At 58.5% G+C, this 13,007-nt stretch overlaps 2 protein-coding genes across 4 annotated transcripts; one reads left to right on the plus strand and one right to left on the minus strand.

Annotated features, from left to right (window-relative positions):
- The first annotated feature begins 1,407 nt into the window (after positions 1-1,407).
- Positions 1,408-9,023, plus strand: PLIN1 (perilipin 1). 2 transcript variants are annotated; one of them, XM_054836818.1, is made up of 9 exons: positions 1,408-2,230; positions 2,988-3,046; positions 4,424-4,622; positions 4,772-4,854; positions 5,222-5,474; positions 5,643-5,842; positions 6,385-6,537; positions 7,216-7,449; positions 7,970-9,023. In XM_054836818.1, exons 2-9 carry the CDS (start codon positions 3,002-3,004, stop codon positions 8,339-8,341), a joined length of 1,539 nt encoding a protein of 512 aa, XP_054692793.1. In that variant the 5' UTR covers positions 1,408-2,230; positions 2,988-3,001; the 3' UTR covers positions 8,342-9,023. The 2 variants fall into 2 exon arrangements, with proteins under 2 accessions (XP_054692793.1, XP_054692795.1); XM_054836820.1 differs by having other exon boundaries at positions 1,408-3,046; positions 8,795-9,023.
- Positions 9,024-9,226: 203 nt separating this feature from the next.
- Positions 9,227-12,937, minus strand: LOC129211016 (ras-related and estrogen-regulated growth inhibitor-like protein). Of its 2 annotated transcripts, XM_054837515.1 has the most exons (5): positions 12,151-12,847; positions 11,669-11,722; positions 11,131-11,207; positions 10,244-10,646; positions 9,227-9,778 (listed from the first exon to the last, which is right to left on the minus strand). In XM_054837515.1, exons 1-5 carry the CDS (start codon positions 12,302-12,304, stop codon positions 9,762-9,764), a joined length of 705 nt encoding a protein of 234 aa, XP_054693490.1. In that variant the 5' UTR covers positions 12,305-12,847; the 3' UTR covers positions 9,227-9,761. The 2 variants fall into 2 exon arrangements, with proteins under 2 accessions (XP_054693490.1, XP_054693489.1); XM_054837514.1 differs by having other exon boundaries at positions 9,227-10,646; positions 12,151-12,937.
- Between the last annotated feature and the right edge of the window lie 70 nt (positions 12,938-13,007).

A 13,007-nucleotide genomic window follows, 5' to 3' on the forward strand; every position in this document is an offset into this window, starting at 1 on the left:
CGTAAAGATGCCTTGCAGTTCTTTGGAGATCTGGTGTATTAATGGCTATGGAGCAGACTGCAGAGACAGGGGTGTAAAACTCTGCTTGCCAGCACCCAGCTGATCCCAAGTGTTAAATGTTGCCTGCAGAAACACAGAAAGTATTTCTGGTGTGGGGTGGAGTGGCGGGGGGTGGAGACGGTGTGGTGCCTTTGCACTGCAGAGCCAGGGCTGGCACAGCCTTTGCCCGGGAGGAAGGAGAAGGGATGAGCAAAGGCGTTAGTAGGGCAAAGGCTCTGTTGTCTGTTGATCCCAGTTCCAGCCAAGGCAGAGGGAAGGCTGGCATGCCCACTGCACTTTTAGCATGCCCCCTGCACTTTTAGCAAGGCCAGCCAGGCTGGAAAATGTCTCGCTGCCAAGACGACAAACTTTTGAGTGGGCTGCTGCCCTTTGTCCCGCTATCTGGAGAGCAGTGACTCACCCCGCCGAGCTGGAAGCAGCCCAGGACGTTCATGTGCCTCTGTACCCAGCAAGGCAGGCCTGCGAGCTCTGCAGAGCCCCGGGCTGGAAGTGAACTCCAGGGTCTTTGGGAGGAAAGGGGGTAATTTCCTCCCATGCATGGCTTTCCCACATCCCTGGGAAGGCTCCCACCCCCCAGGTCCAAGAAGCGCAGCCAGGAGCATGGAGCCGTGCAGGCTCATTGGGCGCACACCTTCGTGTCCTGCATGGGGATGCCGGGCAGCCGCACGCCGAGGGTCTCCCTGCCTTGTGCCGGGTGGCCCAGGACACACAGCAGCCTTGTGTCAGCAGGCTGCCTGCATCTCCCATCTGCACTGATCCCCTTGGGCTTTTGCTTTGTCCTCTGGCATTTGTCCTCTTCCCACCACGCTGCCCTCGTCTCTTCAGTGTGGCTCGTCCTTGATCTCTGCGGTCAATAACCAAAACCCATTGTGGGTTCATACAGGTGGTGTCATCTTTCTTTTCAATCAATAACTCAAACAGATTAGTTAATTATGATGTGAGTTGGCAGGGTGCCTCCCACATGGCAAGGCAGGCTGGCCCTGAAAGAGCAGCAGTAGTGAGAGCATCGCTGGAGCAGTTGTTCCTCTCCATGCAGTACTTGTGAGGCTGTATTTGGAGAACCCTGTCCAGTTTTGGCTCCATCAGCACAGGCATGATCTTGATGATCTGCAGAGTCTAGCAGAAGATCATTAGCAGGGTGAGACATTTAGAGGCATGGAGCACATGCCATACCAGCGCAGACTGGAGCACTAACTCTGCTCAGAGGTGCACAGAGCAAGGGGAAGAGGTGGCAGGCAGAAATTGCAACAGAGGAAATTCCAGTTGGACATAAGGAAAAAATGGTTTATCATGAATGTGGTTGGCACTGGAGCTGGGCCCCAGAGACATGGGAATCTTATGCTTGGAGATTTTTGAGACTTGACTGGATGAGACCTTGAGCAGCCTGATCTAGCTTTGAGGGTAGCCCTGATAGCAAGAGTTGGATGAGGAGACTTCCAGAGATCACATCCAACCTGATTTTTTTCCTCCATTTCTGTCTATTCCTAGCTCTATGCCTGGAGCTTTTCTAATGCAATGTCTGCCCTGACCCTCAGCTAAAAGCCTCCTCACCAAAATCCTCAGTGGATTCTTTTAGAAATTACAGACCTGGCCAAACTAGATTGTTTTGTGTAAGATGTGTCCCCCATGTCTGCCTTCTGCTCCTTGCGTTTAGTAAATTCTCCTGGGGAGAAACTATGTTCTTGGTCTGTGTTGCATTTCCCAACAGGTTAGGGTCCTGGTCCACCATGGAGCAAAACAGGGGCTGCAGAAATGCAGGAAGTTTTTAATCTCTTAGGAAACCCTGCCTGACTCTTCATCTTCTCCCTGGATGCTTGTGATCTGTTGCTTTTGAGGTAGTGAGGTCCAAGGGCAGCTTCTTTTCATCTTCTCTTGGTGGAGCGGCATTAAACCCCAGGGCATCCCAGCTATGCCGCAGTTTCTGGGCTCTGCAGGGAAGACAGCAAAGGGGATTTTCTGTCGTCATCTGTTCCAAATTACGGTGGCTCCAGGGAGCTCTTTGGCCAGTTTCCACCACAATCCACCAGCTCCCAAACCCGCGCAACTGGGAGGTGGGGCCTCGTGGTGGTAGTGGCTGGCGCACGGTGCATCACTCTCAGAGGACTTGGGCGAAGGGACGGCACAGCCACCACCTTCTGCTCCTGCTTTGCTGGGGACGGGCTGCCCCTCGGTGAGTAGCCTGTCCCCACCAGGCGCTCCGGGGATAGCTTCAGGGGGACCGGGTGGGTGAGAGCAGGGATCACCCACACTCCCCAAATCTCCTGAATTTTGTCTGCTGCTGAGAAAAGGGGGTCTGTGCCAAGGGTGGGAGCTGGAGGTGTGCTTTCAGGTGTCACCCAGCCAGGAGCAGTGGAGACGGGTGTTTTTTGGTGCTTTTGCACCCCACACCGAGCTGGGGCTGCGCAGGGACAGGCGCTGGCACCGTGAGCGGCAGAGCTGTGGGGCAGACCTGTGGGAGGGGGATGCTGACCACAGCTGGGCAGCTTGCCGCGTCCCTACCCGCAGCTCCTCTCTCAGCTCCCGTCCTGCCTCCTTACCCCTTCTCAGCCTGCATCTCTCAGCCTGGCCCTCGTGCACATCTGTTACCATCCTGGTTGCTCTGAGTTTGCTTTACAGCTCTGTCAGCGCCCTTTGTCTTGCCTTGTACTGTAGCTCCTCCACACTAGATGCCTCTCAAATAATTTTTGGCACTTTGGGTGTTAAGACACGCTAGCAGGGGAGGGCTGTGTGGAGTCATTGGGTTTACAGCTTAACTGTTAAAAAGTCAAGCATTAGGCAATGCGGCATCCATTGCACTCATGGGAGGTGCGTGTCTCAGCCCAGCTCCCGGCTCTGCCACACTCAGGGGGTGCAGGAGTGCGTGGTGGGAGCCCGAGCACAGCCCTGCCTTCGCAGCGGGGTCTGCGGCTCCCAACTTGGCTTTGCAGGTGGATGCGTCGCAATGACGGTGAAAAAGAATCAAACTCTGCAGGATGGAAGTGCCAAGGTGGGTGCGGGAAGAGGGAGAGAGGGGAGGGCGGAGGTGTGCCAAGGGCACGAGGTAGCGTGTATCGACTCTGCCGGATGAATCCAAGTCACATCTCACGCTGTCCCATATGTCCCTCTGTATCTTTATATGGATATTTACCTGGAATAGTATAGAGCATCATCAAAGGCAAAGGATAAAACCTTTTGCTTGGTTGAAATTAAATAGTTCGGAATCAAGAAAGTTAACCCTGAGCTGACGCGAGCCCTTGGTGATACCTGCCAGCAGTGCCTGTCCTTCATCTGTCCCCACCGTGGACCCCAAGCCTCCAGCAGTCATGCTGCTGTGGATGCAGTGCTGCTCTGAGCCCCCGGGATTGCTGAACTGCAGGATTTGTGAGAGGGCTGGCTCCACATCAAGCCAAAATTAGCACAATATAGCACAAAAAAATATAGTTTTTCTCAATATGCAGATTCACAGTCCAGTCATGGTCACAAGTGGGACACAAAGCCAAATTCAGCCTCTCACCTGCTGGTAATCAGGGGGAAGCTCAGCTTTTGTTCTGCTCTGTCCCATGCAACCCAGAGAGCTCTTGCCTCATGGCTGCTGTGAGGAGCCAACGTTCACCTCGGTCCTCCCTTGGGGCTGCAGCGTCTCTCTCAGTTATCTCACCTCACCAGGTGGATGCCGGGTGAGAGCAGGAGCAGAGGGTCGGAGCTGCAGGTTTATCCTGCTCACCCAGCTTGCAGGGACCTACCTTCAGCCGTGCTCTGGCACCGGCAGTAGACACAGGTGTCAACTGTGCTGGTTTATACTGGCATCCCACATCACCCGTGCTAGCAGGGTGTGGGGACACAGCGCCTTGCTTCCTTGGGGAGCTCTTGTGCCCTCTTCTTCAATGGCTGCTACCAAAGCCCTTTGTGCCATCAAGGACAGACCCGCTCCTCTCCCCTTCTCCTTTTTGAGGTCCATATCCCTTGCTTGTCATGGCGGTGACAGGACAGAGGTGCTACATAGGCAAAATGGACTTTGCTGGTCCAGGGACAGGAGCAAGGGCTGGGTCATGTGGAAGGAGCAGCAGAGCAGGGCGGAAAGCCAGAGGGAGCACCTGGATAGTCAGGCTTGGGAGATAGGGGGGGAGTGGGGACCACCACCTCTCCAATACTGCCTGTGGTGTCCCTCCTCCTTCAGCAGCAGCGGCCAGTGTGCTTGTTCATGGCTGTGCCATACGCAACATAGCTGGGAGACCCTCAGTGGGTTTCAAGAAATGCCCTCCTCCTCCAGCCTGAGATGAGGTCCTCTGTGGTCACCACAACACACCACATCAATGGTGTGTGGACGATGGGTGTTCCTCAGGGAAAGGCTGTTGGCTAACCAATGCCTGTCTGCCATATGCAGGAGAATGTGCTGCAGAGGGTCCTGCAGCTGCCGGTGGTGAGCTCAACCTGCGAAAGCCTCCAGCGGACCTATGCCAGCACCAAGGAGGCCCACCCGCTCATGGCCTCGGTATGCGAGGTCTATGAGCGGGGCGTGCAGGGCGCCAGCACCTTGGCCATGTGGAGCATGGAGCCCGTGGTGCGCAGGCTGGAGCCTCAGTGTGAGTCCATCAACCGGGGGGGACACAGAAGAGGGGAGGCCACCAGAGCCTCCCATGGTGGGACAGTGCTGGCACTAGCACATGAGACCCCCTAGCACAGCCCAGGAGCTTTTCTTACCAACCCACCCCCATGGTTTTGCCCAAGACAGTTGCTGTGGCTAACAACCTGGCTTGCCGGGGCTTGGACCACCTGGAGGAGAAGATCCCTGCCCTCCAGTACCCTGTCAACAAGGTAAGTCACAGGCAGGACAGTCTGGGATCCCCCGGCCCCTCTGCAGAGCCCACAGCATGTTTTCTCTGGGCTTGTTTCTGGATGGTGATGGGCTGCTCAGGGGAGAACAGGGCAGCAACTCCAAGCAAGGACTCCTCCAGGGGCTCCTGCAGCCCAGAGGATGGTGGGGTGCTCCCAAATATAGGTCAACAGCATCCTATATCCCATCCCTGACAGCTAACTCCAGTCCAGACTGGAGAGAGCTGTTATGCCCCTCTCAGGGCTGTCTACTGGCATGACCGTGGCTGGGGGTCCCTGTGGTCCCTCTGGCTGTCCCTTGCCACCCTAGGCACAATAGCCGGGCTGTTCTCCATCTCTCTACCCACAGCTCGCATCTGAACTGAAGGACACCATCTCCTCCCCGCTCCAAAGTGCTAAAAGCACCATTGGCAACTCCATGGATAAGATCATGGAGCTGGCAGCAGAAGGCTATGAGGCCACCAAGAACACCATGGAAACAACAGCAAGGTACACAAGGAGGAACTCAGTGAGCCAGATGGCAGCCGCAGGGGTCGACACAGCCCTGGGAGGGCTGGAGAAGCTAATGGAGTACCTGCTGCCAGAGGAGGACGAAGAAGCAGGTAGTCCTGATGCCCAAATCCCATCTGAAGGCGTATGGGGAGGGCTGGCCACATGTAGGGTGGCGCCTCATTCATGGGGTGCAAATGGCAGGAGGAAGCCCCCGGATTTTGGTCCAGGGCTGCCGTAACCCCACCACCACTCTTCTGCCTGTGCTCTTCTGTCTTTAGATCAGAAGCCCAAAGAGACGCGTGGGTCAGCAGTAAAGGTGTCCCAGCAGCAGCCCAGCACTCCCAGTGCTCCCAGCACCCTGGGCCGGATTGGCACCTTGGTTAGCACTGTCTCCCACCGCGCTTACCAGCAAACCACCCAAAGCCTCCAGCGAGCCAAAGCCAAAGGGCAGGAGCTGGCCACCTGGATCCCCATCCTGGTGAGTGCCAAAACCCTCCTGCCAGGCTCCTGCTCCCCCATACCCTCTTTTGGGCTGATTCTGCTTTCGGATGAGATATTTCAGGCTCCTTGAAGCACATCCAAGAGCAGAGTGGTAGGTGCGGTTGGTTTCCCCCGCTCAGCAGGACAAGCCAGGGCTGGCAGTTCCCGTGGCATGTTCACACACACCCTTGTACTGTGTTAGCGGGATGAGTTATTTTTAGCCAGCTCCCAATGTATATTGTTGATTTATGGCCTTGCTATAACATCCTCCCTAATGCAAAAAGCCCTTCCAGGGGCCCGGGAAGGATGGGGGGGAAGGACATGCCTCTCCTCTCCCACCCAGCTCTCTGGTGGGAACCCCTTCCCTGGCCTGTGCTGAAATCCTGGAGCTGTTGGCTGCCCTTGGGATTTCTTCCCCCATGCATAAATGAACCCCTCTGCTCCCTGCGCACCCCAGGGCCCCCGTGAAATCCTCAGGCTAAGCAGGATGGGGCGATGGGGCCTGCCAGCTCCCCCTGAGCACTGGCGTTTTGCTTCCAGGGCAACTTGGCCAAGCCGAGCGTGCCGGAGGTGCCACGGGTCCATGGTGATGGGCAGAGCACTGAGGTCGGCTGGCTGAGCCGGCGGCAGAGCAAGGTGCCAGAGCAGAAGCAGGAGAAGGCAGGGAAGAAGGACAACCACCACACCAAGGAGGTATGGAGAAAAGGGGGGCAGTGAGCCAGGAGTGTCCCAAAACATCCTCCTGACCATGGACCATGGTTTCCCCCGTACCCCTGGGGACCAGGCCCCCATCCCTGCTGAACCCTGAACTGCAGCTTGCAGGAGGCGAGGGGGGGTGGCAGTGGGGCAGCCCCCTTCCCTGACTCCCCAAAGCTGGGGGTTGTGGGGAGCCTCTGCGCTGGGCAGGGTCACCCTGGCTTGTATATTCAAGACTCCTTTGCTGCTGTGGGGTGTCAGCACTGAGTGACCCACCGAGCCCCTGAACACCCCCGAAAAATGCCCCCTGCCATGGTCGCAGCAGCGAGGGGCAGTGTGAGCCGGCAGGGCTGGGAACGGTCCCCAGCAGCAGCTCCGCTGGGACGCGGGGACGGGAAGCAGCAGGTCGGGGTCGCTGCCCTTCGCCTCTGCCTGCAGCGGAAGCGCAGCCCGGGGCGGGGGGTCCCCAGGGGCCTGGGAGTGGGGGGAGCTGGGGAGGGGGATGGACAGGGAGTGACCCTGCTGCAAAGGGCTGTGGTGGCTTTTGCAGAGCAGCGAGCCGAAAGCACTCAGGCTTTGAGCTGCAGAGGGGGTGGGGAGCCCCGGGCCAGCCCTGTCCTGCCCGGAGGGGCTGGTGGGGCCAGGGCCCGCAGCCGGGCTGGTTTCTCTCGGCAGGCAGCGGATGGCCCCGGGCTGGTGGGCAGCGTGGCTCACAACCTGCAAACCGCCTGCGCCTCCGGCATCTCCAGCGTGAAGAAGGTCCCGGCCGTGGCCTGGGATGCAGCAGAGGGGTTGATCCTCTTCACCCCCCGCAGGCTGTCTAAGGCCATGGAGACGGTGGATGCTCTCGGGGGGACCCTCGTCAGTGCTCCCAAGCATCTGCTGGGCACCCTGTACAGCTACGTGCCAGTGAGTTTGTCCCCAGCCAGGTCCCATCCATCTCCAGCAAACCCCATTTTGCCCTCCCTCCTCCCATGAGCACCCCATAGTGCCGGGTGATGCCAGGAGGTACCAGAGCACGGAGATGTGGTGCTGTTGGGACACCTCAGTCCCGCCCTCCTCCTGAGCATCCCTCAAGCCATGACAAGCTTGTCCGTGAGTCCCTGCCCATAGAGCCAGCAGATCGGCCAGTGGTGGCACCTTCACATGACTCATGCCCAAGCCAGGGTACAATCACAAATTCCTGGGATTTGTGTGAAAGTTTGGGCTCAGACCTTCATTCCCTCAACTTTCCTTTCCCACCCCACTCCACTGCTCCCCCAGGGCCATTTCTCCACCGCAGCTGCCTGGGAGTCCCTCCAGTGGGGACCCCTCTGGGGACCAAACTGGCTTGCCCTGTGGTCCCCCAGTTTTAGGGGGGCTGTGTAGCAGAGGGGAGCAGAGCCAGCAGGTGGGTGCAGCCTGGCCAGGCACTCACCCCAGCCCTCAGCTCCGCAGGCAGTCCGTGAAGGAAGAGGAGGCAGCCAGGGGCAGCAAGCCCAGCCCAGAGACGGAGCAGAAGGAGGAGGACGCCAAGCCTGCCACCCCCTCTGCCGAGGAGAAATCCCACCTGAGGGGTGACTGGCGGCTGTACCGCGGCCATCACCCCCTTTCCTTCCTGGGGCTCGAGGACCCTCTCTTCCTGCGGCACAACCTCTACCGCAGCCCTGCCTTCGAGCCCGAGTGCCCCCTCCCACGGAAATCCGCCTTCACCCCCTACAACAGGCGGGTGAGCGAGGGCTCCTACCGCTTCAGTCCTGAGGCCATGTACAGCCGGGCTTACTACGCCAACCTCTACAGCCCTGCCTTCAAGAAGGACTGAGCCAGCGGGGAGGATGAGCACATCCCAGCCCCCTTCTAATCCACCCCCCAGCACGCTTTGCCTGGGACCCCGCCAGCTGCCCGCACGCACCCCTGTACTGGGACAAGAGCTCAAAGTGGTAGACATGCCATGGGATGTCTTCTCCTTCTGGAGTGCATTGGAGCCAGGAGAGGGGAATAAAGGCAGCCAAAAGCCCTGGTGGTGGAAGGAGAAGGTACAGGGAGGTGGGATCAGAGGAGGAGATGCAGAAGGAGCGATGAGACCAGAAAAGAGACAGGACCAGGAAGGCCTCACACTGGGCCACCCTGGTCCTTGTTGAGCAGATAGCATGGAGTAGATGGGCTACGCATTGAGAACAGCACTGAGACAGAGCAGGGAGAACAGCAAAGCCGTCAACCACCGTCATAACAAGCCTGGTTCCCCATACTTCCCTCCCTCCATCCCCGCTTGCAGGACCCATCCCTGGCTACAGATTGCTCCTCTGCGGAGAAGCTGAAGGTCCCCACCAACCAGCAGGACTCATGAATCAGAAAGCCTTCAGCTGATGGTGAGACAGATGGTGGGGGCAGGAAGATGACCAGTGACAACGGGTGGAGCTCCTGGAGTCCCTCTCCCTTGCAAGAAGCCTGGCTTCCCGCAACACCTTGCTGTATCTGCTGCAATAATAAAGCTTTCCAGCCTGCCACTCACCCCATCTTCTTGGCTGCTTTATGAGAGCGAGCCACCAAAACAAGGGAGCAGAGTGGGGCAAGACACCCAACCCAGGGCCAAGGGAGCGGGTACAGGAAACTCATCCTCGAGATGGTGGAGGCTCGTGCCCAGCACAGTACGTGTCTCTTCCCACGCCTCGAGTACAAATTCACAGCCCTGAGGAGTTGGGGCTTCATGCCAAAGACGATTTATTGCATTTCCAGAACACAGCAGAGAAATCACTGTCTGTACTGCACACACAAACCCAACATGCTGCTTTCCCAGGCGCACCAGGGGGGTTGGGGAGAGGCAGGAAAAAACCTCCCGGCAGCAGAAGGGTTCGGTGATGAGCCCAGCGACCCCTTTCCCCACCTCCTTTCCTCCCCAGAGACAGGCTCCTTACGGAAGGAGCAGCTTGGGAAGGCGCACGGTGCGATCCCCATCCTGGGAACGAGCCACGCGCCTGGTTTTTCCCAGGGAGAGTTTGTACGGCGCTTGCACAAGGGAAACTGCCGCAATCGCTGAAAGGCGGTGGGAGAGAGAACCACGAGCAGGACGGTTCAAAAGCAAGGCAGGTGCATGGGAGGTGTCAGCCCTCACAGAGGTCCTCCAGGGTCAGCTGGGTGCCGTGGGCTCTGGGACACTTGCACACAGCGATGCACACGCAGGAACTGCCGGTGGTTCCCCAGCAGAGAAACCCCTACCTTGCCAGCTCATGGGTGCTCCAAGGTTACCAGCGAGAGGACCCTGATGAGTGTCAAACAGGAATAAGGATCTCAGGGTAGGAGCAGGGGGACAGGGAGCCAGGTGGTCGTGCAGAAGCTGCATGTCCCTGCTCACCGACAGCCTGGGCAGCTACCGCCGAAGGAGCTGGGGATGTTGCTGCCTGGAGCAGTAGCAAAATCACCTGGTGGTTTCCAGCATTAGAGGATGGAAGGAGAAAGCAGGAGGCACTTAAAAAGCTGTTACAGCAAAGAGTACAGACTCTGCCCCATCACAAAGCCAAGAGGAAGGCACTACAGTCCTCAGCCACACTGGCTGTGTATGGCAGGAGACCCAGACCCCGACCTTAGGAGGATAGCAAGGAACCCACTGTAGTTATGGAAACATGCACCATCTCCGTGGGCACCCAGGGATGAGGCTTAGTCCAGCCGGGCAGCACAGAGAGAAGCAACACCCATGCCATAGCTCAGAGGGAGTCCGTTCGCTTACGGGCAAACACAGCTGACACGGTCTTGACGATGCCACGAATCCCCGTCCCCTTTTTCAGTGCCAGTTTGGTGTCAGGGATACGCGCAGCCAGTCCGTGGAAGACCATGAGGGCCCCATGATAAGCCTCGGCTGCAGAGACCTCATAGAAACCACAGTCTAAAGAGAGGGCCAGGAGCCGACCCTCCTCGCTGGACACCACCCGTTGGTGGTGCAGGTCGCGTTTGTTGCCCACAATGACAATGGGCACCTTCTCCTGGCTCTGCCCCTCCTTGGCCGCCTTGATGAACTGGATTTTGAGTGGCAGGATGTTGAAGCTGGCACGGTCGCAGATGCTATAGACCAGGACAAAGCTGTCTGCCCACTGGATTCGCTTCTCCTCTGAGGATCCCTCCTCTGCCTGCTCCTGGGGAAAGAAAAAAAGGAAGGTTTCTTTACCTGGCTCCCTCCCTCCATGCCTGCTAGCACGCGGTACAGCGATCCTGAGCCCATCAGGACCGGGGCAGCTAGCGAGCAGCAGCAGAAGGGCAGAGAGAAAGAGGAGTACTGAGGAAGGCAGAACAGGACCTGGCAGACCTCACCAAGGGGACATGATTTGGGCTTCAGCATCACTGTCCACACCTGGTCACCCAGCTGGCAAGCACTGCAGGCTGTAGGTGGCAACAGCATGGGGACCTCAGAGTGGCACTTCCACTTTGTCAGCACAGTCCTGTGCTCAATCCAGGCTGATAACATCAGTGTTTCAGTCAGAGGACGGGCTACGGTGACTACTGCTACCCTGCCACCAATGCTGCTGCCCTGTGCTCTGCAGGCAAGAACGGGTTAGTTGCCTAAAGAGGGTTTTTTTCTCTCTGGAGCAAAAACAGGCAATAGGAGAGGCGCCCTCTCACCTGGGAATTGGGGACATCCCAGATGTGGAAGAGAATCTCTCGGCCGTCCACGGTCAGGTTGTGGCTGTAGATGAATTCTGCCAAAAAATGAGAATGAAAATGGTCATCATCATGGACCCAAGAGATAGCTCCCTCAGCCTAGGGGGTCTCGTCCTAGGGACAAGCCTGTCATGTCCACCCTGGCAGACTGTGCTCTACAAGGCAAGGTCCGAGGGCTCTTTTCGTACAGCAACCATGCAGAGCATGGCAGTCTCCAGGGCTGTGACCACCCAAGCCTGCCTCCACCCCAGTGTGTACTCCAGGCACACTGGTGCCACCAGCTGCCACCCAGGACCTTTTGCACCCCAGAGAAGCAGTTCTGGAGCAAAGAGATGTGTCACTGAACAAATACAACCACCAAGTCCCCCATGGGGCAGGCGAAGGCTCTGGAGAAAGGCAGGAGAGGATGGGAAGCAATGAAATCCTGTGGACAGAAGCAAGCTCACCCTCTGACCCCAGTCCCTAACGGGAACCAGCCTGGCCCTGGCCTGGCACTCACCCATGTCTCCATACTCCCCGATAAAGCGCCGGGTGAGGAAACGCACAGTCAGAGCTGCAGAGGAGAGAATGAGAATCATCAGAATAACCCTAAACCTAAAGGATTTTCCTTTTTAAATCTGAGCCAAGTCAGGCAGCATCCCCCTGTAAACTCCCTCTAGCAGAAACAACGTCCGGTTTTCCCCCAGCCCTCGGCAGGTCTGCAAGCAGAGCAGAGCCACAGCACAAACCAGAGCATCAGCAAACCACAGCTCAGCAGAAAATACCTTCCCCTGTTGCTCGCCCGCTACCTGCGAGGGTTTGCTCAGCTCCCCCACCTCGAATCGCTACCACACCTGAAAGCTCACCCCATCTCACCAGTTTGCTCCACGGGGTTCCTCTCCGCAGCTTGTTCTCCAGATACTGCTGCAGTTTTCAGCCTTTCTTGGGAAGAAGAAACAGGTCTCCCTGCCTGGGAACTCCCAGCTCACGGTCAGTTCTTACCTGATTTCCCCACATTGTCCGCTCCCATAACGAGGACGTTTGCTTCCATCTTCAGGGCAGCGGGGCCAGGCACCTCCATGAGGGCAGGGTGGTCAGGGGTGAAGCTGGCACTCCGGCGCAGTGGTAGCCGGAGCCCCATGCCGAGCGTGGCCATGCCTCGCCAGTGGTCCCGACGCGTGCGACTCTTCTCCGCGCAGCCGAGGAGCCAGCGCTTCCCACGGCACCCAGGGGACCCACGAGGGCCATACCCCTCCCCGCAGCCGCAGGGGCGGTGCAGCGGGAGCCGCGGGCGGCCAAATGAAAAACTTCGTTATCGCTCAGATTGTCCCGAACATACGTCAGTGCCCGGAGCCGGCCCCGCCATCCTCCAGCATGGCAGGTGGCCGCGCAGCACCGGCTGTCTGCACCAGCTGCTCTGCAAACCGCATGCCAGGAGGCTGCCCACGCCGGCACCTCAAGCACGTTGTCCCTTGGCAGGACCACGTAGCCCCTTGTCCCTTCCCCAGAGTGATCGTGGGAACGTCTGCGAGGAGCGGTGGAGCGTTGTCTCACAAGCGCTAGAGCCTCTCACGCGTGGCGGAGCGTCGTTTCACAAGCGGTGCAGCATCTCCCGAGGGATGGAGGGCTGTTTCACAAGCGATGATTATCTCACGAGGGATGGAGTCTCTTGTGAGCGAAGGAGCATCTCGGGAGCACCCCACCCCTTACCCCCCACCACAGCCTCCGCAGCCCACCCGTGTCCCCCACCCCAGCCCCACCGCCCGCTCCCTCCCGGGCTGTTCTCCTTGTGCCCCCGCCCCGCAGCCCGGGCTGGCCGCCCCCTCCGCGGCGCCGGGCGGAGCTGCCTGACGCCATCG

This window comes from Grus americana, chromosome 10 (genome assembly GCF_028858705.1).
Source record: "Grus americana isolate bGruAme1 chromosome 10, bGruAme1.mat, whole genome shotgun sequence".
NCBI lineage: Eukaryota > Metazoa > Chordata > Aves > Gruiformes > Gruidae > Grus > Grus americana.

Bases quoted from the DNA above. Each gene is read 5' to 3' on its own strand.
- LOC129211016 (XM_054837514.1), bottom strand. From the start codon at position 12,304: ATGGCCACGCTCGGCATGGGGCTCCGGCTACCACTGCGCCGGAGTGCC. The intron at 11,208-11,668 runs GTGAGTGCCAGG...ATTTTTTGGCAG, and splicing joins CGGGGAGTATGGAGACATGG to AATTCATCTACAGCCACAAC. The intron at 10,647-11,130 runs GTGAGAGGGCGC...TTCTTTCCCCAG, and splicing joins GGGATGTCCCCAATTCCCAG to GAGCAGGCAGAGGAGGGATC.
- PLIN1 (XM_054836818.1), top strand. From the start codon at position 3,002: ATGACGGTGAAAAAGAATCAAACTCTGCAGGATGGAAGTGCCAAG. The intron at 3,047-4,423 runs GTGGGTGCGGGA...TGCCATATGCAG, and splicing joins TGCAGGATGGAAGTGCCAAG to GAGAATGTGCTGCAGAGGGT. The intron at 4,623-4,771 runs GTGAGTCCATCA...TGCCCAAGACAG, and splicing joins GCGCAGGCTGGAGCCTCAGT to TTGCTGTGGCTAACAACCTG.